Below are 25,747 nucleotides of genomic sequence, written 5' to 3'. Positions count from 1 at the left end.
GATTTAATGTTAATTAATGAGATGGCGCCCACATCTACAGTACCGGATGATGAATGTCTCCATCTGTTTGTAAACAGGGTGAAATGCTGGTCCTATCAAATGTGTGCATGTAGGGTTTCTAATTGAGGCAACGTGATCGTGTTCACCATCAACCTTTTGCTTTGTTCTGTGTGTGTGTTTGTGTGTGTGTTACAGGAAGCAGCAAGGCGTCTCTGTCTGGGCTCCTGAGGAAGGTGGGCCATGGCCAGGTCTGCCGGATACAGGAGGGAAGGCTAAACACTTGGCTTTAACACTGACACGACTACTTGTGCATACACACACACACACACACACGCATGTGCACGGATACATACAGACACATACACTTTAGTGCCTCCTGACTCCCCTCTGTTAACAGATGCTTCCTGCCCTGCAGCCCAACCCACACTACTTCACACATACAAACACACACACATGCAGCATGTCCCTGGCACCCCTACAGGTTGACCCAGAAGCTGGGTGGAGGTGCAGCCCCACCCATTGGTGGTGTTTTTGTTAATGTTGGATCCCGCTCTACTCTGTTGGCCCGCTCACCTCAGCCCAGACAGAGATCACTACAGTTCCGGTACCATCAGAAGAACAGGAAATTAACTTTGCTTCCTGAACTCCAACGTTTATCAGACATTTTATTATTTTTTCCTGACAAAAACTATTCTTGACGACAAAAGTAAGTCAGAGCGACTGCAAGAAATGGACCTGAACTGGCGCTAATGTGGTTGAACAGAGCAATTTTTTCCATTATGGTTTGAAATTATAATCATTTGGCTGCTTTTGGTGTGAATGTTCCATGCTGCTGCCAAGATGTCTCAGCGTGACAGGCTACAGATGTGCATTTGTACTTAAAAGGAGTGTGTTAATGAATATTCAGTGTGAAAATGCTGAAATGTGGTTATAATAATAGTCAAAGGCGGAGAGCTCAACAACAAACTTCAATTCAAACCAAATAAAAAGGCCAGAATTGCTTTTATCTTCCCTGAAGCCAACATGCAAACATCAAGTGTTATTGTAGGAATGTGCAAATTGAAGACTTACTTAAGAGGCTGGTTGGTTATGTGTCTGAAAACAGACTAATTTACTGGCAAATTAATGGGGTTTAGTGTTTTTGCACTGCCAAACTGACCTACGGAATATCTTGCCTGATGACCTTTGTTTTCATACCACACATCGTCTGCTCCCCCCACACTCGCTTTCTCTTTGTTTTTCTCTCTCTTCCTCACAAATTCATAAACACCCACAGAGCAATCACCATCCATCCCATCTTGTATTTATAAATGCCCTTGAAAATTATCCAGCAGTAGAGGCTCTTTGGTTGTGTAGGCAGAGGAGGGGAGGTGGATCAATATCAGTGAGATAATGGGAGCAAGTGAAATTGGGGGGTGGGGACTATGGGTGGTTGAAATATCAGCACTTGGATGTGTGTGTGTGTGTGTGTGTGTGTGTGTGTGTGTGTGTGTGCACGGGGGTGGGCGCAGCTCATATCTGAGAGCCTCAGTAGGTGGGGTCTACGTAAATGAAGTGAGGGGGAGTAATATATGTGTATGTGCACATGTGTTATATGCACATAGCTATTATGTTATGACCATTGCAGAGTGCAAGTATGTAGGCCTGTGTGTGTGCGTCTATGCATTTGTGGGTTTTAAACGGCACTGCAGAGTGAGACGCCAACAAGGTCATGGGTCACATGCATGGGTGTTTGCTGTATGTGTACAGACAACGAGAATGTGCGTGTGTGTTGGTGCACAAAGGCTAGAGAGCATCTCCACATGAGCAGCTTCACTTTCAGTCCATTTAGCCCAGTAATGTTGACCAGCTTGGGCATGTTAATGCACGAGGGGCCTGAGTGGGCTTTTCACTCTAAAATTTCAGCCTATCATAGCTAATGGACAGTAATTACACCATTCAGGACAAAACACTGCCTCTTTTTCTCTTTTGTGCCACTGTAGCCATCGACGCAATCAAATAGCGTTGCATTTGGGTCTTAGTTTGACATCAAAAGGTGAAGTGTGGTAAGCAAGTGAGTGCCTTTTGGTTACGTGTGACCTCCGCACCATAACCAGTATTGGAATCATGGAAATTGGGGATATGTGCATTTTATATGTGCATTTTTTAAGTCAGATGACTGGCCAGTTGTCACCTGATCATATCTACAAGATCACAAAAAAAAACCAAGCAAAAAATAAACAGATAATCAAAGACTGCCAAAAAAAGAGGCTTTAATTAACATATTGAATGTGCAAAACCTTCACTACGGCTACTTACTGAGCAGACCCTGTTCCACGTGGGATTTTTTTCCTTTGTCTCATTGTTGTTTAGCTCACAAGATGCAAACAAGAGACCTCCATTTTCACATATACCATATATATTTCATTATATAAAGGCTTATGGTATTTGTGACACTTTGCAGCATGCCCCACAGCCAACAAGAGTGTATGTTACGCTGTGCCTGTACAATATGCAATCATTTTTCAGTTCCTCTTTTTCAATTTCCACAGATACAAATGGACCTTACGTAAGAGATGCACATGGCAAGAGGAAGAAAATTGAGCAACAATGCATGTTTTTGTTTAGAAGGATTCTAATTTATGACTTATGGGAGGTGAGTTGGGCATGGCCTGGCCTAATGCAACCCATATCGATCTTTATCACCCCTACTTCCTGTGCATATGATATCCTAGACCTCCCTCGGCATGCTAAAAGCCCTCTCTCTCTATTGTTGCCTCTCGGTCTGATTCTCTCCCTTTGTCTCTCGCTCATTTACTCTCTCTCCTTGTGCTCTTATCTGGATGCCCCCCCACCTCCTCCCCCCATCTCTCTGGGCTCAAAGGCCACATTACCTTGACACTCAGTGTGATTTCTGTCAGTCCGTCAATCTACCTGTCTGTGGGCTTGAGGTCAGCGTAAATCTGCCCAAGGCCAATGTTAAGAGGTTGTGGCGTTATACCACCTGGCAAAGGTCATCCTCTTAGTGCACAAAAATGGGTCTGTCAACATATTCAGGTACCAGGGGAGCCACGGTGCAACTATCTAATACTCTTTTAATGGTGCCTGCAGTTTCTATCCACTGATCTGATGATGCAGAGGATTGCGGTACAATGTGCATTTTATGATTGACAGCTACTCCTACTAGAACCTGTAGCTTTGTGTGTGTTTTTTTCCTCTGCTTTTTTTAGCCTAACTTAAGGAGGATTTCTTATATTTTAGCTTATTTGACTTGTTGATTACACAGAGGGTAATTATACCATGACCACACTGGCCTTTGACAACATTAAAATGTCACCTTCTTTGCAACAGTAGCTAATATGAATGCCCCGAGTCTTGTTTTGGTCTGCTATAGCTATTATATGGGCCACTGTTTTTTCAGAAACTGTGCTTTGCAAGTTATTGTTTCTCTAAAGTAATGACAGTGAAATGTTTTCCAGATTTAGAAAACATTTTAATGTTTCAGATCTTTTTTTTTTCTAGAATTTGCTCTTGATTACGACATTTACAAAAGCATATTTCAGGTATTTTGCTGACACTATTACAGCTTCTTCAAATTAATTAACTTCTGAAAGTTAAACCTGAAACTAGCCAGTGTGAGTAAAGTCTCTCTGACCACCAGGAACCACATGAAACCACATATGTGTTCAATGTCACAGACTTTCTTGGTCAGGGTCTTTGCGAATTGCTCCTCCAATTAAACCGCACCAATCACCTCATTTCATCTTCGAGTTGAAACCAGTTTGGTAATTACTTGAGGTGTTATCTTTATCCCTTGGAGTGACATCTAAACATGTACCTCCTTAAAAAAAAGTGCAAAGCTTTGAGGTGCTCGGATCCTAATCAGACTCGCAGGGCTGTCTGGGCATGAAGCCACAGCACCGAGAAAAAGGGTCAATAGACTGTACTGACGAATAATTAATCTCCTTATTCCACTCAATAGCGGTTCAGCAGTTTGATGTAGCTATCTATCCTATCTGATCTGATGATGAATGGTGGGCCAGTAACTGTAGCTTGAATCAAATATAGCATCCAGCTGTTTAAGCAGAAGTCTGACGACACTGAGCAGAAGATCAGTAAAGTAGTGAAGGTGTACTTTCAAATTTATTTCCTCATTAAAATATAATTTGTACCCTATAAAATCACTTGTTAGAAACCAGCCATTAACTTAACTCGCTCCATCTTATATGAGTATATACCATGTTTCCCTTTTATTGTTTGTAGATGCATTGTGGTCCATGTTTCAATGGGTGCTGCCGAGTAAGAGTGGAACTTACTTGGATATGCCAGACGCTTTGTTCGTCTACCTGTCCATCTGTCTGACCTGCCTTGCCTTGCCCTCCCTGCCTTGGCACTGAATCCATCATTCCACTGTAGCGATCCGCCACCAACACCTCCAAAGACCCATTACTATTCAGCGCAACATGGAGTCCACACAAACTGATTATGCCAGTGTTTAGCAAGGCCCATTGATTGCTGAGGGAAGCAAAGGCAGCAGCCTGGGTCAACCTGAGTCTGGACCTGCTGCACTCTGCCAGGGAAGTCTGCATCCGAGAGGGGGGGGACTTATTACAATTTTTTTTCAATCTAAGTTATGTACTTGTTTTGAGTACAAATTGTCCTACCAGCAAAGCATGACACTTCCTGTTTGTTCAGGCAAAAGCTTATCTGGTTAGAAATGGCCAACGTTGATTGCACATATGAAAGAAAAAGGAAAGAAAATCACACAGAAGACTTCAAACTGAGCAACAAAGACAAACAAAGTTAGATAAAGCAACCTGTTGTTAATTTGAAGCAACTAACAGATACCAACTATGGTCTTCCAAAAATTAACCCACTCATTTTTTCCCCACAAGTCTCAATATTCGCTTCTTCCTCTGTATCTTGAAGGCAAATTGCTAAATTAAGTAAGCGCTCAAAGAAAAACTTTTAGATGTAATTTCAAGACAGTTGGTGCACCACACTACAGAGAAGCTACAGAAAAGTGCAAAGGAAACACAAGGCATCTGGAAGGGTACTAAGTAATGGAGAGAGCAAAGGTTGGACTTGTGAGGATGCAGATGGTTTTAGAAGGAGTTGGTGTGATTTATTAGACAGGAAGCAGCAGATGAGCGAGGATACAGCCCAGCAGGGCAGCAACAACAGCAGCATCAGGCTGGCAACAACAACAACAGGCCCCATTATTGATGTTTAAATAATAGATGGGGAAGGAGAGAGCGAGAAGAAGAGATGAACACGTAGTAGAGGATGGAAGAGTCCTTTACTAAAAACAGATGAGAAAGGAAGGAAAGGGGTAAAGAGGAAGACAGCGGGAAGTCCTTGCTAAAAACAGAAGGAAAAGAGAGTAAGAGATAAAGAAGGAAAGACAGAGAGAAAACATGGGAGGCACAAAAAAAATCACAAAGGAAGCTGGGGAAACAGGTCCCATGCAGGCAGCAGGGAGGGTCAGAGAGTTCGGCAGCAGAACATTTTGACAAGTCTTCCAGCAGCGGGAGGACGTGCACTGAGGTTTGTTCCACTGGGATGAGCAGGACGTGATTTAAAGGGACAGTTCACCCATAAACAAAACACACTAAAACAATAAAAGATGTTGAATGCCTCTTACAGGCAGCCACTGACTGGTTTCTTAAGAGAGCCAAAGCAGACCTCCCTTTTAAAGTTCTGAGTTGTTTACTGGAGATGCAAATAAATCTAGGCCTCATAACTGCTCAGTGCGTCAGAAAAAAGGCCCTGCTGGCCCTACAGAGCAGCTCCACTGGCCTACATTTCCCTGTCTGTCATCTGATGCCAAATTTCCATCCACAGAGTCAATATTTCAATAACGATCCTCTGATGTTAGAAATTAGACCAAGAGAGTATGTCATGGTGTTTGGTAAAGAGCTGCAGTGTAGAACAGCAATAACGAACAAAAGTGCATAAATGGCAAAATAAACTGTTTGCTTTCCATAGCAGCTCAGCCTGGAGACTTATTCTCCAAGACTGTAGTAAACAAGGCGGTAGAGAAGACTGTAAAAGCCCGTTGGCAGCAGCAGATTCCCCGCAGAGAAGTAAAAACTAAGTGATACGTATGAATCAAACAGCGGCCTGCTCACTACTTTTCTGTCAACTGATCTCTCAGCTTTCCTGAAGTAAGTCGACTAGTTTAGTGTTAAGACCGAGATTGCATTCAGGCTTATTAAACCTCTGAGTGGTGGGACATTTATTGAACGCAAAGCTGTCCCTACGCTGGTGGTATATGGGCTGGTGAATCAAGATGAATCCAAGATCACTGCAGTGACGGGAAAATGAATTGGTGAGTATCACCAATCCCAGGCAGTGCAAGCCAGCCAAAACTATCAAAAGACTTCTAGAGAAAATAATTGGCTGCCATTCTGAGCAGGCAGTCAATGATAAAATTGTGAAAACCTCTTGTGGAATAAAAACCACCGCTTCAGAGGCTTTCCCTCACTGTATCTTTCTTTCTTTTCTCCCTTTCTCTGTCTTTCCCCTCCCTCTAATTTGAAATCACGCTCCGCGATGGCTCCTCATCCTTCTTCCTTTCCTCACCCCTCCTCCTTTGAGATCTCAGGATGAATTCACAAAACCTTTTCAGAGAGTTAAAATCCCTTCGCAGACCGCCCTCGCACACTGTCTTCCACTTTGCATCTCTTCCGTCCACCCTGACTGCAGTGTTTTGTGATTGCTACTGTACCTCCAGACAGAGCACACGTTGCCTAATGGGAGGAAAGGGGAAACTTAATTAACCTTTCCAAAAGGTGGGCTCATCACAGACGCCGACCAATTAACTGTGGACTTCAAACAGAGCGAGCTGGATGAAAACCTCAGTGGCTCTAAACTGAGAGTAAATTAGCTAGACTTCACGCAGCATAGATGGGAGAGTAATAACATCCAGATACAACAGTTCAAGTTGAGAGGGTGCAAAAACGATTAAAGAAAAAAAAAAAAGCTCAGTGTAAGTTGCTCTTCACTTTTGGTAGTACATCAGTAAAAAAAACTGGAGCTAAACCATTTACCGAATGAGTTACAGTCTGACTGGACAAAAACCCAATTGAGAGACGATCAACAGGCTATCAGAGATAGATCTGAGAAGCCTGCAAGTGACAAATGAGGTCTCCTGCTCTGAAACACAAACGCTGGACTGGAAATAACCTGAAAGAGTTGTGGTAAAGATGTTCAGTTGATTAGCCAAATGGTAACAAGAAATGTCAGCACAAAAGTGCCTATGATAAGTCTGAAGTCATTTATTACACAGTTTCACAAGCAGAGCTCAGACGAATAGTTGATTAGTGAATTTGTCAAATTGACAGAAAATTAGATGGTAGCTTTTTGATAATCGAATTCGAAGGTAATTTATCAGCAAAAATACCAAAAAAAAAGCCTGGTTTCAACGTCTCAACTGTGAGGACTTGACCTTTTTAGTCATATTATATGATAGTACATAAATAGATTTGGTTCTCTGGACAAATAATTGAGCCAAACAAGCTCCATGAAGACATCATCTTGAGCTTTCAGAAATCATAGGAGGCTTTTGTCACTATTTTTGTTGCTGCCCTATTAAGTACATTTTTTAAGTGTAAAATGTCCCGCTCATTTTATACCTTGGTCACATTTCTTCGAAGGGGAACCAATCTCACTTTCAAATTTCATACATGTAATTTCTATGGTGTAAACCAGTCCAAAAGTATCCATATACATGATCAACTCTTGCACAAAGCCAAAAACAAGAGTGCAAAAGCTGAATTTTATGATGTCATAGGAAATAAAGTCTGGAGCTGCTCCATAGACAATGCATTGGTAAAGATTTTCTGGATGACACTGAGAGCACCCAGGGGTATGGTCTGAGTATATGGGTACATTTACAGTTTCAGGACTGAGAACACTACCACAGAGTAAAGCTCATGTGGATATAAAAAAGAAAACAAACCTCTGTGAATCCACAAAATCAGGCTCCCATTCATTGTCTATTAGCAGCTCCAGACTTTATACTATATGACATCATAAGTTTGACACATACTTCTCTGGGTTCGCTGAGAGAGAGTAGTTAACATGCACAAATAACAATTGAACTTTCATAAACCATGGAAATAACATATTGGAATTCCAAATTTAGGTGGTGTTCCCTTTAATAACCAGATTTGTGGTGTCCTCATCCCAAATGTGTGTTTATCTATAATAAAAATATCAGATATTTTATTATTAGAGGTTCTTTTTAGGCAGCAGTGACATTAGACACCTTGCAAATAGTGCGTAATTTGGCTCACACAAGAGATGGGGAGCAATAAAGACGAGTAATAAGGTATTTAAGACCGTGTTCTGTCACTGCGTGTGGCACAGAGTTAATTTGTTATCTTAGACTGAACATCTTCTCACTTTATCCCCTTTCATCTCCAGGGACCTAATTATTACGTTATCCTACTGAAAGCACGTGCGGGCACACACACACACACAATGAAGACAAACATCTCTGAGGCTTTCAGCACCCAGACAGGAGCTCCCAGAGAGACAGACACACAGGGATCTATCCGACAGTCATTCAGCTAGGACGACCAATGAGCCGTGCAGCGGAGGGGTCCTTGCATGTTAGTCTGAATATTAAAAAAAGACACAGAACAAATGACAAAACAAGAATCCCTAAAAGACACAAGTTCCATTTCATGCGCTGTAGTTGCTTTCCTTGCATCATCGAGAAGTTCACCAGAGGCTAGGCTAACTCTGGCGGATTATTCTGAGCGACGAAAACTAGGACAACATACTGTTAATTATACACACGGCTACATCATCACCAGTGTACTGCTGACTTCTGGGAGCCAGTAGACACACCAGACAGAGCAGATGGATTGCGTGTATAAGATGACAGAAGTACAAGGAGAAACAAAGAAGTGTGCGACAATGTATATCATCAGTCGTCATAGTTACGATAGCATTTTATTGAACAGAACAGGGACTTCGTGGCTTGTTTCTGCAAAAATGGAAATACCAAATACCTCACTTGGTGACATTTTAATGATTATTAACCACACTTAAATGCCATCAAATGGCATCTCAATAAACTACTACTACTATCAAATTTGTAAACTAACATTACTACAGGCTATAAATAGACTCATAAGCTATAAATAGTCCTTTGTCCCATAATCTGTGATCTTTGCGCTCCCCCAAATACCTCACTGTCAACAAAGAAAGGTTTACAAACCAAATATAATCTGCGGACATAGGGGCTTCTAAACATTATTTTTTAGGAACCCTCAAATCAGCTTGTCCTTTGCTAAGTTAGGAGTGGTGTAGTTGCTAGGAATAATAAAACACTGGTGCAAAGACAGAAAAAAAATCTCCTGTCTCCACTCTATCAAAGCACTTCAGTGTTCACACAGTGCGATGTTTTGATATTTAGACTGCCATCAGGTGAATCTTCTCAAATGACCAAACACTGTACAAAATATAAGCCTCTTCTTCGACTTGTGTATTAAGTCAGTAGACACATCCAGTCTTCATACTACGCAGGTGATTTCTGTAGTTTTGAAATTCACCCTCCCTCCCAGTGAAGAGACAGGAGAAGGCTTTGGCATGTCAGCAGCCGTTGTGGATATCAGTATGTGTCAGGACACAACAGTTAAAATTCAAATTAAAGGAAGAAGCAAAGCATGAATGCGTCTCTAAACAGACACAATAAAATATTCGTCACATGCATATAAATCAAGCTAATTTTCCCTCATCCACACCCTATCTCTACTTCTCAGTAACACACACACACACACACACACACACACACACACATGCACACACACACACACGCACAGAGGCAGCAGCATCCTAAGCCAGAGGCGCTGGACAGAAAAGGGATTACGACATCGCTTACTTTGGAGGACCACGGCTGCAAGCAGTTGGCATAGCAACGGACCAGGAAAGCCATTTCCACAGGAGGGAGGGTGCCAGCGAGGGGAAGTTTCCCCTCGTTCACCAAGAGATGAAGAAAAAAGAAAAAAATAAGTAAAAGAAGGGGGAAAGGGCTGACGCTGATCTCTTTGCTGCAAGAGAAGAATTGTCCACGGGGTGTTTTTTTTTTTAAAAATCCTCAGTGTCGATTTGGCAGATTAACGAAAAAAATTGGCTGCTTGATATAGAAGGAGACTTGAAGTCAGGGCAGATCCATTTATATGTCAACCTTTCCCTCATCCACTACAGCATTAAAAGGAACTGCAACAGAGAGGCTTGAAACACTCCTAAAAAACCTTGAGTACTTGAAATCTGCGGAATATTCAAAACTGATCCCGGAGGACAACAAGGCTGCGTGGTCAAAGATAAAGCCATGCAACTTAACATCCAAATTCAGTAGATTTTTCTGTTGAAAGTTAAAAACTCACGAAGTCATTTTTTGTCTTCTTCTATATTCACTTTCCTTCTTTAAAGAAGCAGAGGTTCCTCTCCTCAGTAGATGAGCCAGCGCTGGATAAAAAGAGGGGCTTGTCTGTGCATCTGCAGCCCCCTGGGAAGAAGCTTCTTGTCTGGCTTAAAGTCGTCCAAACAGTCCCCTCTCACCTCCCAAAAGCCTGGATCATTTGCCTGCAGCTCTCTTCTCCTCCTCATTCACTGTCTACGTCTGTCAAACTCCTTTCACTGTCTCTTTGCAACTCTTTATCTCTCTACAGAGCTCCTGCGGTGCATGTGCGTGCCCAGCGGTGCAGCTCCATGGCAGGGGCCAGTGATCCCGCTCCCTTAACCCAGTTTTAAGCTCTCTTCCCTGGTTATCGCTCACACCTCACGCCGGCATTCTTCCTCCCCCTCCCGCCCTCGGAGAGAAGCTACCGTGGATAGGATGCTGTGCTGTGGAGAGCCAGCTGCTAATGGGAAACGGAGGAGAGAGTGAGAGTGAGGGAGGAGGGAGAAGGGAGGAGAATCCAGCTGAAAAAGAATGACATCACCTGTGCAGTGAGCGAGAGAGCGAGGGAGAGGGAGAGAGAAGCGGAGGGATGGGAGGTGGCGTGGATGACGCGGGAACAAGGAGAGGGAAACTGCATTAGATGGATTGGCTGCTGAGCAGATGTGGATGAGGGAGACGGAGACGGACAGAGACAGAGGATGGGAAAGACAGAGATAGAGAGGAAAGAGAGGGGGCATCTTCATTGATCTGCTGGTAACATAAAGCTGAGTGTATTGAGGCAACCCCCTCCTCTTTGTTAGCATGCCGCATAAATTACAAAAAAAGCGGGGGGGTGGGGGGGCATAAATCACCGAGTCCCTATCAGATACAAAGACAGACGCTGGCGGTGTTTTGGTGAATGTGAACATGCGACACAATGGCACAAGCAGATAATAGGTTCCCCGTCAGAGAGCCCCAGTCTGGAGGATTTGTGACACAGTAGACAGGATTTAACGTATAAAGACAATCACAGAGGAGTAAACTATTAGAGGCAGACCTGGTTCTGACAGCAACTAGGAATAATTAGTGTGGTAAGTAGTGTGGTTTATGCCACTTGAGGCATCAAATGTGGGATCCCGACAGAGAAGTATCTGAAAGCACTGATTTGTTGATTTGAAAGCCAAAAGTCTTCAAACTGTCTCAGCGAAAACCAAGTGTGAGCTTTTCAATATCAAGGTCCTGACTACACATCAAAAAAAACAGCTAAAATTGAAATGCAGCTGAGGCTTATTATCTGTAACCTTGACAACTCAAAAGTTTTTACCAAATCGCCGAATCAATTCTTAATGGGAATCACAGGCCTTTTAATAAGAGCAAATGGAGCAGAAACTCAGCAGGAACAAATGTTGAAACCGTGACTTGAAACAATGATTTTTATTTTCCTTTTGCAGGCCGTTTTGTTTCATTAATTATTAGTGGACACCTAGGGGATACAGCCACGCATTTTCTCCCAGGGAACAGAAAACAGTATTTATCTCAAACATTACAGCAGCACATTAAATTTGTACACTTCATTTCCTGTATTTTTCCTCACAACCTCAGACACACAGGTCTAGAATTAATGTTAACTTTATTAAGCAATTCATCAAACCCATACAATCTGACACTACAAGGAAATCAAAAAGAGCACAAAAAACTTCACTGTAAAGCTCCCTCTGTGCACTAGGATTCCATATAAAATTTTGGTGCTGCATCTTCTGTTATACTTAGGTATCCTGACGAGGCAAAGAGTTCAAGTTGAACATATGTGGCCTCTCAAATAATACGTCTCCTGAGAAATCATTTAAATCTATAGATATCCATCTTATTTTTGGTGCTAAACATGAACGCCTCCCTTTATTCCTTTCATCGCATGTTCCTCTGGCATTAACCATCTTGTATCCTGTGCCGATTTTCTGACGTTGAGAAAAAGAAGTGGAGAGGAGGGATGAATTAAAAGCAGAGACAATAGGAGCAGTGTGGTTGTTTGAACGTCTGATTCTCCTCCAGCAGAGGAGAGATGCAATCTCCTATTACCAGACACTTCAGAGAGGGGAGGATCTTTCTCACCCTCTCCCTTTCTCTTTCTCTGACCTCCCTCCCTCTCGTTCAGTATTCCCCCTCACTGCCTGCCTTTTTTCCTCCTCCTTCCTTCCTCTCTCTGACATAAAAATCCCAAATTTTTGCAATCTCTTTGCCTCAAATTAGCCGTTTCCTGTCTTCACCGGCCTCAGTTTCTGTTCTGGTGTCTATCATGTCTCTTTTTTTTTAGCCCCACTTTTCTCGAAAGATCTCCTTTCATTATCGTTTTTATCAGCTGTCCATCTATCCATCTCCCTCTTTTCGTGCTTCACTCTCCCTCTGCTTGCTGCTGTGAACCAGGATCTCAGTCCTCTCTCCTCTACGTGTGTGTATGTGAAACGATACGCACCTCCCGACTAGGAATGACATCATCTTTTTACTCTGCAGCCAATCGGATGCAAGCACATGGAGCTCTGCCTTCAGAGGAGTGTTATGTACACAAGAGAGACGGAGAGAGAAAGAGGGAGAGATAGAAATAGATATGACAGAGATAGATAGACAGGTAGAGTGATACAGATAGATAGATAAACAGACAGCAGGAAATATATAGATAGGTAGAAAAGGGGAATATGTTAAGTGTGTCTCATAAGGCTGTGTTCAGACTGTGTGTATTAAGTGTGTGTGCCTTAGTGTGTACTAACTGCAGTATTTTTCCCTTTCGCATGCTAGTGTGCGCAGCACTACATCATTCTCTTGCCCTGCTGTCAAAGCCCCAGCCCTAATAAACACACTCTCACACACACACACGCGCACACACACGCACACATAGCTGGTGCGTTTTGCTTTCTCAAAGAACTATAACAAAGGCTAACTATGGGAGGGAAACATTTGAACAGAAAATCACTTTTCAAAGTTTGCAGCTTATTAAGTTAAGCCCCCACTGGTCTGCAGTAAGGCTGCGCAGGAGTCCATCTTTGGACAAATCAGCTGGTCTTAACACAAATCCAATGCTTTAAATAAATATTTAGTGCAACAAGTCAAAACACTGATTAATAATAACCATAATTAAGCTACAAACCAAAACTTGGCTCAGGCTGCACCTGACTCATCAGTCGAATCAGACTTGTCTGTTTGATCTGAAAACTCGACTGTCTGTTCCTCTTTAACAGTGACGTTCATGTGATATAGTTAGCCCTCATAGCTAATGCGTGCTAACTACGCTAAAGCCAGCCAGGGACTGCATCATATTAAGTTGCTGTGAGTTGAAATTCACTACTTCCAAGCAGAAGACAGCAGACGTATGTATCACAGAGCCTGGACAGGCAAAGCAACTCTTCCTCCAGGCAGCTGCCTCCATCTCACTCAGACTCAACCTGGATCTGATCAGCTGCTATAATGGAGAGCAGCTTGAAAGTGAGACGCGCACACTCTGCAGCTACGTCTGCAAAAAAAAAAAAGACTGCTCGACGTGAAGGAGTCTCAGTCAACTGAGGGGTTTCTGACTGATGATTTGAATCATCGACTTTCAGGGGGCAGCTCTACTTCATTTGAGTGTTTGTGTGAATGTTTTGCTTTTCTTCATCAATGATTGATGGAGCACATTAATCGCTCATCCCATCCTATTTAGATTAAGATTTTATCAAGACCCTTTGACATGCAACTATAGAAAACATTATCTCTGCTGCACACTGATGAGTTCTACATTCCAGGGGTGGTAACAGAAGTGTGTTTGCTCTTGTCTAGTGATTTAAAGTGATCACTAGGACGGTGTTAGAGAGCTAACAAATAACCACACATCAACAAGATCAAAGTATTTCCTGTCACCTGTCTAACCAGTTCAAAATGTGGCTAGCTGGTGGGTCGATGAAAGAGAATAACAGCGACAGAGAAGATTACAAGAAGAACACATATGCAGATGAAATTCAAACAGAGAAAAGATAAAAAGGAGATAAATAAGAAAGGATGGAGTCAATGTGACACTAACAAATACCAGATAAAGGAAAATATCTCCACACATCACTGTGTTGTAGCAGTTTAGAAGGATTTATCTAAATGAATTTCCATTTGAGAAAAGGATTTAGGGGAATTAAAGTCAAAACTGTCACAAGAAGTCCTTATTTAGTTTTATACTTATTATGAATTCTGCATAGCAAGTTGCAGCAGCACACCATGATGTGGTTTCACAACACTAAAGTTCAGAGGAGTCAAGCTTCTCGTCATATGTGACTGCAGTAATTTCAAGTTGAAAGTGAAAAAAGTATAGACACACAATCGTCTGCGTAATGTGCTTCAGAGGGCCGTTTACTGTAACTCAGTGCACGGCAATGTGGGATCTGTCTGCAAAACACGGAGCAGGATGCACGTCACACAGGAAACGCTTCCTGGAACAGTGTGTGTCTGCAATTGTGTGCGTTTGTGAGCATGTGGCGGGTTAAGTTAGGTGATTATGGACGGGACAGAAAGAAAAGAGGCGAGAAAGTCAACATTAAAGGGCAAGAATCTGAGAATAGAAGTTGAAGAAAGAGACAGAATGAGAGCGAGAGATGAGAGAGACAAAAACAGAGAAAATGTCTTTTTCTTTGGAAAACATGACACGTTCAGGCAGGCGCCGACAGACAGGAAATGTGACCTGTCCGATGGCAAGCTGTCAGTCAGACAGACTCGCACACATCAGACAGTTTGCACTGACTAGACATACATGTAGCATCCTGTGTGTGCGGTTGCGTGTTTTGTGTGTTGCTCACTGAGGCGTGACGTGGCTCGGTGATTTCTGAGGGGGTCCTGTCCCTCTTTGTCACTCGGCCTGCTACTGGGACAATTGGCCCCCTGGGACACCACACACACTAATCTGTGGACCCTCACATGCTTGCACAAAGTGGCCAACTGCATCTTGTGAGTGTGTGTCTGGCTACTGCTCACAGCTAATCAGTTCTGCCAGGCTAATTAAAAAGAGTCAGCTGACTAAAGCCCCTGTAGCTCTGTAACACACGGGTGTGCATGCACACGCACGCACACACGCAAACAGAGGAGTGCTGAGATTGCCGCACAGTCATTTCCATGGACAGTTACAGAGACACAGCGCCTCTTTTACAACACAGCTAATGAAGGGAGATGTTAACTATTGCTGGTTTGGTGCAGCACAACTTTCTGCAACATAAAGGCGAGACTAGATTTTGGCATCAGCCTTACAGTTACAGAACCCAGTGGGTTGGGACTAGAGAGTGGCTGGTTTGAATCTAGTGTTGTGTGTATGTAGCAACCCACTAGGCCAACAACTGACAAGACATATTCAAACAGCTTGTTCTGTCTAAGCAATAGTCTAAACCCCAAAGATTTTACAATCAGAGATGACAAAGACAATCAGCAAAAATCCTAATTTGCAAGATTGATACTAGGGGTGTAACAATACATCAATCTGGGTCAATATGTATCGATTCAATGATCCATTATTATTGATACAAAGTGAAAACACTGATACATCTTGTCATCTTTAAGATACACCTTCATTTTGAAATTCCCACGGCACGTCTGTGTCACAATTTCCCTCCAAGCGCACCTCCTTCGTTCACATTCCAATGCTAGCTGCCTAGCATCAGGCAGACAAGAAAAAAACAATATGGATATTTACTCACTAATATCGTCTCATATTGATCACAGGCCCTTGAATTGAATCAAACCGAAATGGCATTGCAGTAGACTTTGTGATATCAGCAAATATCGTATCTTTGTCAAAAGAATCAATATAATATTGTATCATGATGAAACATAAGATTGACACCCGTAGATGGTGCCAGTGAAATTTTTGGCAATTTTGGTTAAAAAAAATGACTTGAAATTTAAAACGAAATGAGAACTGTTGCTTAATTGACGCACATTGTTTATAAAGTAAACGAAATGCATCCAAATCTTATCCATCTTTGCATGTATGTTGTATGATGAACTGTACATGACACTTGTATGGTGGGTTGCATTTAACTGCTTTTAAAGCATATTTATCCTTTTGGAAGATAAGCAATACTATTTGCATTCATTTCTACACTTAACAAAGAAGTTTATGTAGATTTCCATTCCTTCTTTTCCTTACCCGAGACCAGTTAAAAAAAAAAAAACATCATTAAACGTTTTTCCAAAAATGTTTAAAAACTACATGAGGTCTTGCCTTCTGTAAGAAATATGTCACCTCTCAGCAAGGAGTAGATGGTTGAGCTCTTATATAATCTGATGGTTTCCTGTGTACAGTAGACAAAGAGCAGTAATGCCTGCTCACACAACAACATGAAGGTACGCTCATGCAACACACAAAGAGAGAACTGTGTGAATACCCTGACCGCAGCCATCTGATCACGTGTTTGTGTATGTAAAACCTCAGTGAGTGTTTTTGTGTGTGTCTGTCTGAAGGACAAGACAGGAATTCCTGCTATTTAAACCAGCCCTTCCCTTTCCGACTGCAGAGAGAGACAGAGATTGAAGCCCAGAAAAGCTAGAGATGCAAAATCATAGAACGGGGAGAGAAAATTGGCGACAATCATCTATGTTTTGACCTTCAGCTGTCACTGAAACTCCCACAATGAATCCGTTTCTGCGTGTATTCTAAAAATAAATGGGTGGGTAATTTACAAAGTGACACATGGGGGATAAACAGACAATAACAAATTCAACTTCCCCTTCTACTTTAGTAAATAAGTTAAAGGAAGATGAGTAAGTCATAATCATACAGAGCAGGAAATAACTCGAAGGGTCAGGACCAAAGAAAGACACATCGAAAGTGAATAAGACGAGACAGTGAGTCAGAGACGAGCACGCACAAGAGAAATAAAAAGTTAAGTGAGAGGAGCAGACCCGTGGATGAAAAATTTAGACAAACAGAAGGAAGAGGGAGGGCGGGGTGAGAGGAAGGGAAGAGGCTGCCAGCGGGATTTCACGAGGTGAAGGAGAGGTAAGGGAGGAAGAATAAAGGCTTTATTTTTCTTCAGAATGTAGGTTTTGTTTGCTTTTGGCACAAAACAGCCATTTATTCCCACTGTAAAGTTTGTTTCTAAACTCCTGATTGGAGACATCAACTGTCCTTCACACTCAAACTGGCTGTTCATGAGAAATTCTGGACATTAGAATGGATTGTCTTTAGCTTACAATAAAACCACAATTTAAAGAGAACAAGTGACAAAGGAGCTAGACAAAGTATGAAAGTGCATTAATAGGAATGTAGAGTATAATGCAATGTGTCTGTATGAACATCAAATATCAGGCAAAGGGCCAAAAACAGGGAAGATGAAGGTTAGACAGAGGGAGATGGCAGGGAGGGAAGATGATGGAAAAATAAGGGACAGAAGAGGAGAACGAGGAGGGGAAGAAGCAGGAACATAGAGAGGGAGTTCAACAAGGTTGTCATCTTAGTGATGCTGATGTAATCCCTAAAATTAGCAGCAACAACAGCCGCAGATAGTGCCCCACTGGTACACTGCGCTGCCCAACTTACTGTACTCTACGCACACTCATGCACATCAGGATGTCTGCACCTTTCAAAAACCAGCTTCAAGAACAAAATTTAGGACCAAAGCTGTCACTGCATGTTAAAAATACCACCTTCCGTAACTCCAGATGTCAGATCATTCATTTAAAGTCTTTTTAAAGACTATTTAGAGAAAGCGTTTGAATGTGTGCTTTGTGCATGGAGGATGAATGCAGCAGGAGTCCAGCAGCAGGGCTGGAACACCGCCGGGCGACTGTGGTTTTGTTGGTTGTTTGAAGGCATCGGCCCAAGACTGAGCTGAGTACTTTGAGCCTGAGTCACAATTTGAGAAAGTAAACAAGTCATTGATTGGCACATGATTGTTGTACTCGCCCCCGCCAGCTGTTTGGAAGAAAAATATTTTGGTCTTTTTGGTTTTGTTTTTTTTCGTTTGTGGTCAGTTATCTGATGCATTGCTTATCCGTTTTTTTTTTTGTAGACGCCGAGTGCAGAAAAACAGACACATAGGGTCCTTGATGTAATCCATTGATTTCTGCAGGTGTGCTCTGAAGTCTGAGTTTTGTTCAGCTTTTTTTATGAGTTGTTTGGATCTATAAAATCCAACTTTTTGTGCACAAGTGGGGACAAGTATGGCTTTGTTTGGGATCTGTCACGCAAGCAAACAACAAGCGTTTGCAATAAAATTGAAAAAAGATGGAAAAAGAACCAACAGTTTGATGGGGTGAATGTGACGAGGTGTACTGAAATCTTTTGTCCAAGATACAGTCGTTCTTATTTAAATTTATTAGAACACCAGTGTGGCTGGGTTCATCAACAGTGGGAAATTGACTCTCAAAAGGTTTCAGCTTCAAGGTGCTAACCAGTTTGTCTTGAAGCACCACCACCTTCATGATGCCCAGAGCAAGATAAAATATTGTCACGTGTTATTCACAAGTCCAATTAACCCTTATTAGATCCATACCACCACTATTTCATTCCCCAACCAGCCTCCCCTGCTCTCCTGTCTTAACCCCTCATGACCCTGCCTTTCCTTCACCCCATCCTTCCTACCTCTCATTAAACCCCCATGTGACCTTCCCACAACCTTCACCTTTCTGCCCCATCCTTCCATCCCCATGCCCCGCCACCCCTTTTGCTGCACGCCCACTCATCTTTTTCATTACCTGTCAACCCCCATTATCTTCCAGTCTTTATTTCACCTTCCTTCTCCTCCCCCTTCTCCACTGGTCCTCCAGAGCCCCTCACCCTTGTATATCCATCTTTTCTTAATCCTTAATTCCTCATCACTCCGTCACGTCTGTTTCTCTTCACCATTTTCAAAGACACGTGGTAATGTTACTCATATTTATGTCACATTTTATATAATTTCCTACCCATCTTCTACCTCCCCCCTCTTCATTCTGTCCTTCTCCTTCCTCTCCTCTTTGATTTTTTAAAAGGTTATTCTCACAGCATCTGTGCTTCAGTGGACATCAGAGAGTGAAAGGACAAACAGGAAAAGAGGAAAGGAAATCTGCATCAAAATAAAGTGGCAATGCCAAGTCATGGTTTTCTTTCTTTGGCTGCTGAGTCACCTGAATGCCAATTACTTTTTTTCTTTGTTAGTCCTTGAAGACTGTTTTTAAGGGTTTGATTGTTCTACTGGTTGGCGGAAAGCAGTCGCATTTTTGCTTCCATTGACACACCAACTTTTCCCATAGGGGGATATTTATTTATCTTTTCATATTTCAAGCATTTCAGTTAAAATTAACAAAAGTATGATGGAAAGAAATGCGATATTGTTTGTAAGGAATGCTGTTAAACAATTGGCTTAACAATACTGTAGATGGGGTAACAGCATCGGTGATGACAATGCTTGACGAGATGAATAATGAAACAAGTTGGCGAAATAAAAAAAACACCCTAATGCATCTGGTTTAAATTTAATACAGCTTTCCAGGCCTTAATACCAACATCCTGCTGTATTTCCTCATCACCAAGAGTTTCTGTTGGTTTTATACTTGATGTAAATTACTGTCAGCGACGAAAAGAACTGTCGGCCCCTGTTGATGCAATTCCTTGATTACAAGGCTATTAATTTGCACTTGATTAGACACTTGATGAGATTAAGCCATTCATACAGTTAATTTGACATCATTTGCATCAATAAAACTAGAAACTATCGTGGTTGAACATCCAATAAAACAATAAGGGTAATATAGTGATAATAATGCAGACCTCTTTATAGTCGCACCATTTTCTGAGCGAAAACATACACATTTTTGTTCTCATGGCCTTTCTTATTCTTCTCCTCCCCCCTTCTTCCTGGCTCCCTGTCTCTCCCTGGGGGCCCTGCTGGGTCTAGCAGTGGCAGAGCTGGCTCGAGGCCCTTGGGGGGTTTAGTTGGGCCCACCTGCATTCTGATAGAATGAGACCAGATGAGCTAAGGAACGGACTGGATGCATTAAAGCAGCAAGGGGCTTTAAAACATAAGCAGAATGTTTAAGCTCTGCAGAACTACAGGGAAGAACAGCAAGACAGACATACATAAAACCTACATACTGAGAGTATCCGCATTGGAACACACAGCTGAAAAGTACCATGAAAAAAAGTATTAAAAAGCCAGGCACACCGAAACACTGAGAAATAGTCCCTCACCAGCACATGTGCAGTTTTACCGGCACGCACATTTTCAAAAACACGCACTCTCACTCACTCACGCTAATGACAATGAAAATGAAGCCAGGAATATTACGGGAATGTTAACAACTTCATCGTTACATGATGCCAAGCAAAACTCTATAAAACTGACCAACACCAGGGAGCTCGTTCCAACACAATCAGCACAGGAAATTGACTTTTTCAACAAACCACCACAGTGACTGGAGCTCCACAGATTTCCCAGACATGTTTCCTGCACAAACAGGCTTTTTAAAAGGGTAAATTGAGTTTTTTCAACCAGCAACCTATTTCGCAATGTTTTTATCTCTCTGGCTTTTGTTTGATATCTAGTGTTGGCAAAGAATGTTGCCCATTTCCCATCCATTGTTAGCGCAGTTAGCTTAGCTGTCACACTTAACGTCCTGCTGAGCCCATTCAAACTTTAACACTTGATATGGTAACAAAAAAAAAGAATTGTTAGAATATTTGTATTGAACAGCCAAATTCTGATTCAACTGACATAATTCTGAGTCGGGTACAGCCTTAAATATAGGCTTGTTTTTTCTCCATAATGTAATGGTGGGCTATTGCTCCAAAGAATTACATCGCAGCCCGTTTCACATCTGCCGGCTGCAGCACTCTTGCTCAATACTGGACCACTTTCAAACATTGTTGTTCCATTAGTCATTGGAAACATTGGAAAATCAGGTTGTGGTTAAAAAATACCAAAGTTTCCCCTTAACATATGGATGCTCGGAACAACCATTCTTGCCTGCCAAACTGACTGGCAGAGACAAACTTTCCAAGCCAATTTACAAGAGCATCTTCCCTTCACCCCATCCCAGTGACCTTCAAACCTGAGGGGAGATTGAAAGATGATGCAGAGTCATTTTTCCATTAGTCTTCACACCAGGTTGACACAGTTATGACAAAGCATTCGTGTGAGTCACTCCTATGACTTGCCCACTAAATGATGAGCGCAACCTTAGATTTAACCTGATTGCGAGCGGTGATGTTAAGAGTAACTTGAGTAATGGCACTGCATGACCAGCACAAGCTCATCAAATTGAGCTAATATGATACCACCAAAGACAGAATCATCAAGGTCAAGTCAATGCTAATGGCTCCCTAAAAATAAACGGGTAAAAGATGAGGTAAGAGTTACAATGAATGTGCAGTTAAAGCGTTAAAGCTACTTGAACCATATAAAGACCAAGCAAGCTTTTACATCTAGTTCCAACAATGAAAAACATCTAAAAATTAAGACATTAAGCAGAAGACGCTACATTCTAGAGATCAAAAGATCTTATGTGACCTCGGAAACAGTAGATGACAAAACAACTTTACCACTAAGGACATTTAGTTGCTGTTCTGGAGCTTTCGAATGACACGATCTTCCTCAGCAAAAGATGATGCCTCCTCCACACATAAGATTCCAAAAAAAGTAGGGTGCCAACAAGCACTACGTGTCCTGGGGACTTGCCAGTAGAGGGGCTTCAACTGTTTTCTCTGGTCCTGGTGCTGCTAATCTACTTATGATACCAAAAACGTGTGACGTGGTTTTGAAAATAAGTACAAACCTACCACTGGCCACTATTTTGCAGTGTTACGTAACTTTGTGGCCATGCATCGGTTTCCTTGTGCAATGTACTGTATATATGTTTAAAGTAACATACCCGACTCAACTGTTATTTTGCACAGAGCTAAACAAAGATAGATATTTTAACATAAACAATCAAAGATGTTTTACAAATTTGGGGATTCTGGCTTAAAGATAGCCTACTACTTATTGCCCCAGCGCCAACTAGAGGTTAGAGCAGCTATTAAACTGGTCTGCGAAAAACCTGACAGAACACTTCGTCCTCCTCAGGCTTTAAATTTTTCTTAGTGGGAGCTGGGAACAGAGGGAATGAAAGTAATCTTGAAAGGATATTTAACCATTAGTGGTTGAGCCCAGCTAGCTGTAAGAGTTTTGCTCACTACTGTTAAGGAAGTTTGGTATAAATAGTTGTGTGAAGAGATTTCTAATCAGTGACTAAACTGCGTACAGTAATGTGGGCAGACAGGACATATCTATGGTAAAGACAGAGATTAATTTTAGAAATCTTGCCTAGAGTGGCTTTCACAAGCCTCCTCCTCCGCCTAAAGGAATTTCATTAGATGCTCACTGGTGGCTGATGCTTTACATTATTAATGCAGGTTTTCACCCGTAACTCACGTGCCAGGTTAGCCAAAGAGGGGAAAGAAATGCTAAAGTGTTTGGAAGGAAAAAAGACAGCAGACGTCAGACTCTCTGACTTATGACACAGGAAGTTTGCTAAACCACAGACGTTGCAAGAGACGCGGTGTTTCCGGTGTGTACCGACACTGGATTGCTTCAAAACAGCAGAGAGGATGCTGCTTCATGCTCTACACGTTTCCACAGGCATGTTCAAGACAAACCGAGTAACTTAAAACACAAACTGCTTCTCACAGCAGCAAATGAACCCTGAAAAATATTCAAAACAAATCACTATTTTAAAGTGATTCTAAAAGAGTGTAAACATCTGTGTGTCTATATTCACACCGTGTAACTGGCTTGTCTCTGAAATACCAACGTATTAAACTCTGAATTCAAAACAACTTGGATCGCTACGACAGAATAACATCACTCTCTGCTGATTTTATCCAAGGCCGTGCAAACTGAACTATGCTGTGCAGATGGCTGAACCTGCATCATGTTAAATTAATGATCCGGGGGTGGTATGGAGTAGCCTGGCTGTAAAAGCCCTTCAAGCAGGTCTCCCCTGCAAGGCAAATGAGGTGATGGGTTCATCTATCTGGACTTGTCCAGTGAGGGAAAGACAGTAACCCAGAGAGGCATCTGATGTCTTAATGAAGTGACTTTCTCTGTGTGCATGCTTCTGTTTCTCTGCAGTGTGTGTGTGTGTGTGTGTGTGTGGTATAAGTCTGAGTCATTAGTGAATCCCAGTGGTCTGTCATGGCAGCGAGACAACGCACAGGATCTTCTGTCTCTCGCCCCTCTGGAAGTGGAATCAGGTTCCTGGATCAATGGGAATCAATCACAACCAGTGTCGTCACGGAGAAAAAAAGACATAAAATAAAATAATAAAATAAAGCTTGATCTAATCAGCAATTTGTCTGTCTCTGCCTCTGGAAACCAAGACAAAATATACTCAGTAGGTGTACTTAATGGTGTGATGTGTAGGTAGAAGCCGTATTGTTCTTTGTTCTCGACTCAAGATACAGCAGATGCTCCAATTTCTGATCCATTATTAAGATTCTTCTCAATTCATAGCTTCAGGAACTTTCATTCACTCCAGAGCAAGCCATTAAGACGGAGAGAGAGACACCAGACACTGGTGCACACCAGTGATAATGGATTACTGATGTTATTATGGTCCAATAAGGCCTCTAAACAACATCCTCTGACCCACTGCCAGAAAACAGTTCTCTTTGAGTGTGTGTGGTGCGTGAACAGTATACATTTGTAGCCTGTGTAACATCCTCCCATTACCATCTTATCATTACGAATGGGCAACCCCCAAAGATACATTCAGTAGCATCTTTGACATAACAAACATGCCTCCATCCACACATCAACATTCAGAGATTTGTTTGAGCAATTTCTTGTCATATTTTTGCTGAGGTATATCTCGGCATATTAAAGGGTGATCTTTGACTGGATGTTGCCATTGTGAAAGTCCCACCTTTTATTACAAGGCTATTTCATTGCTGAGTGATTGCAGTTTGGAAAATACCACATTTAGGAGCTCCCTCCGCTGTAGGAAGGTGCAAAGAAAGCTCTGGCACCAGAATTATGTGTATTTGTAACACTGGAGCAAAAAAAAAAAAGTCATAGTTCAGTGCCAGTACTTAGCTTTTTGTTTTTAAGATTTTGACTTGATGGCTCTCTAGTGTGGGGAACCTGGCTGGTGGCTCTGTGTGTCACCGAACCACCACGAATGCACTAGATGGACAGACAGACAGTTTCTAGCGTCTTCAAATCATCAAATCAGGAAACAAATCATGTCTACCTCTTTCAGAGATGTGCGCCGATAATGTTCTGACCTGAATCTGAGGGAAAACCAAAAAACCGTGCCATCCGGAGTCATCTCAAACCTGTCTCTGTCCTGTCAGGTTTAAATGTCAACACTGAGCGCCTCGTCCTCCATTTGTTAACCACTCCGTTGTTGCTCCCAGCATGCATCTGTTTGTTCCACAGTTAGCCCCATTCCGATCCGCCACCCACAGTGTTGGTACACAGCAATGCGTGCATGTGTGTGGCAGCCTTAGAATTACTCGCTTTTCCCAACACAGCCCATTTCTAAACAACAGGTGCCTGAACCACAAGTGACTCACGTGCACATTCATGCACGCACACACACACTTACAAACACACACATACGTCAGACACATAAACAGAAAAAAATCCTGATAGATGTGGTAACAATGCAAGACAGAAAGATGGAGCAGAGAAAGACCTAAATGTGGGGAAGGATTCATTTTGTAATTCGTCCTACCTGGTTGTTGACATAATCCTGAAGACATCAGCAGAAACATGAAAAGGGAAGAGAAAGAAACAATATACAGTCATAATGAGACAGTATGCAAACTCTATGTCTGTGTGTGGTGAGAGTAAAATGGGTACAGGCTAGCACATCACATCCTTCCAATCTATATAGTCATGTAATAAAAATAAAGTGAGCACGTCAAGGGCCCCTTTCAGTCACTTAGCAATGACTAGAGTACAATACATGGAATATAGAACTCAGATCTCTTGTATTAGGGATGTTTTCTTTTTGCCAAGTGTGTCTCGAGTTCATCCTGCCCTCCAGTCTCGCTCAAATTAAATGCAGGACTACTATCATTATCTGTATTTCCAGGGCAGTTGTACTGTTCCACTTGTTGTTGTCCTGCTTCTTTGTGCTGCGCTTGCACATCAGAGCGGGTAGCCTTTACATAATAAATGCCCTCACGAAATATAATGTGGTGGGATCCAGCAATGCTGAAGGCAAGAAATGTAATTTGACAAAAAAAAAAAAAAAATGGAACAATTACCAAGAGACTGCAGAGCCACGAAGGGTTGGCAGAAGACACTTAAAGCTCTCCATTAAGCCCCTTTGTAACACCCACGGGAGCTTTACATGAGCTGGGACAAGTGTGTGTGTGTGTGTGTGTGCTGAAGTTTGTGTGCCTGT

General features: G+C 42.2%; 1 protein-coding gene across 8 annotated transcripts in view; it reads right to left on the bottom strand.

The window, feature by feature from the left end:
- The window catches only part of LOC126388377 (rap guanine nucleotide exchange factor 6), a 183,240-nt gene that overhangs the window by 72,189 nt on the left and 85,304 nt on the right, over nucleotides 1-25,747 (bottom strand). For all 8 annotated transcript variants that reach the window (XM_050041484.1, XM_050041485.1, XM_050041487.1 and 5 more), the window contains one exon: nucleotides 25,070-25,087. In XM_050041484.1, the coding sequence (XP_049897441.1) occupies nucleotides 25,070-25,087 (18 nt within the window). The remainder of the gene's footprint in view (nucleotides 1-25,069; nucleotides 25,088-25,747) is intronic.

This window comes from Epinephelus moara, chromosome 3 (genome assembly GCF_006386435.1).
Source record: "Epinephelus moara isolate mb chromosome 3, YSFRI_EMoa_1.0, whole genome shotgun sequence".
In the NCBI taxonomy this organism is placed as follows: Eukaryota; Metazoa; Chordata; class Actinopteri; order Perciformes; family Serranidae; genus Epinephelus; species Epinephelus moara.
Note: the sequence above shows the minus strand (reverse complement) of the source record. Positions and strands in the feature narration are given on the sequence as shown.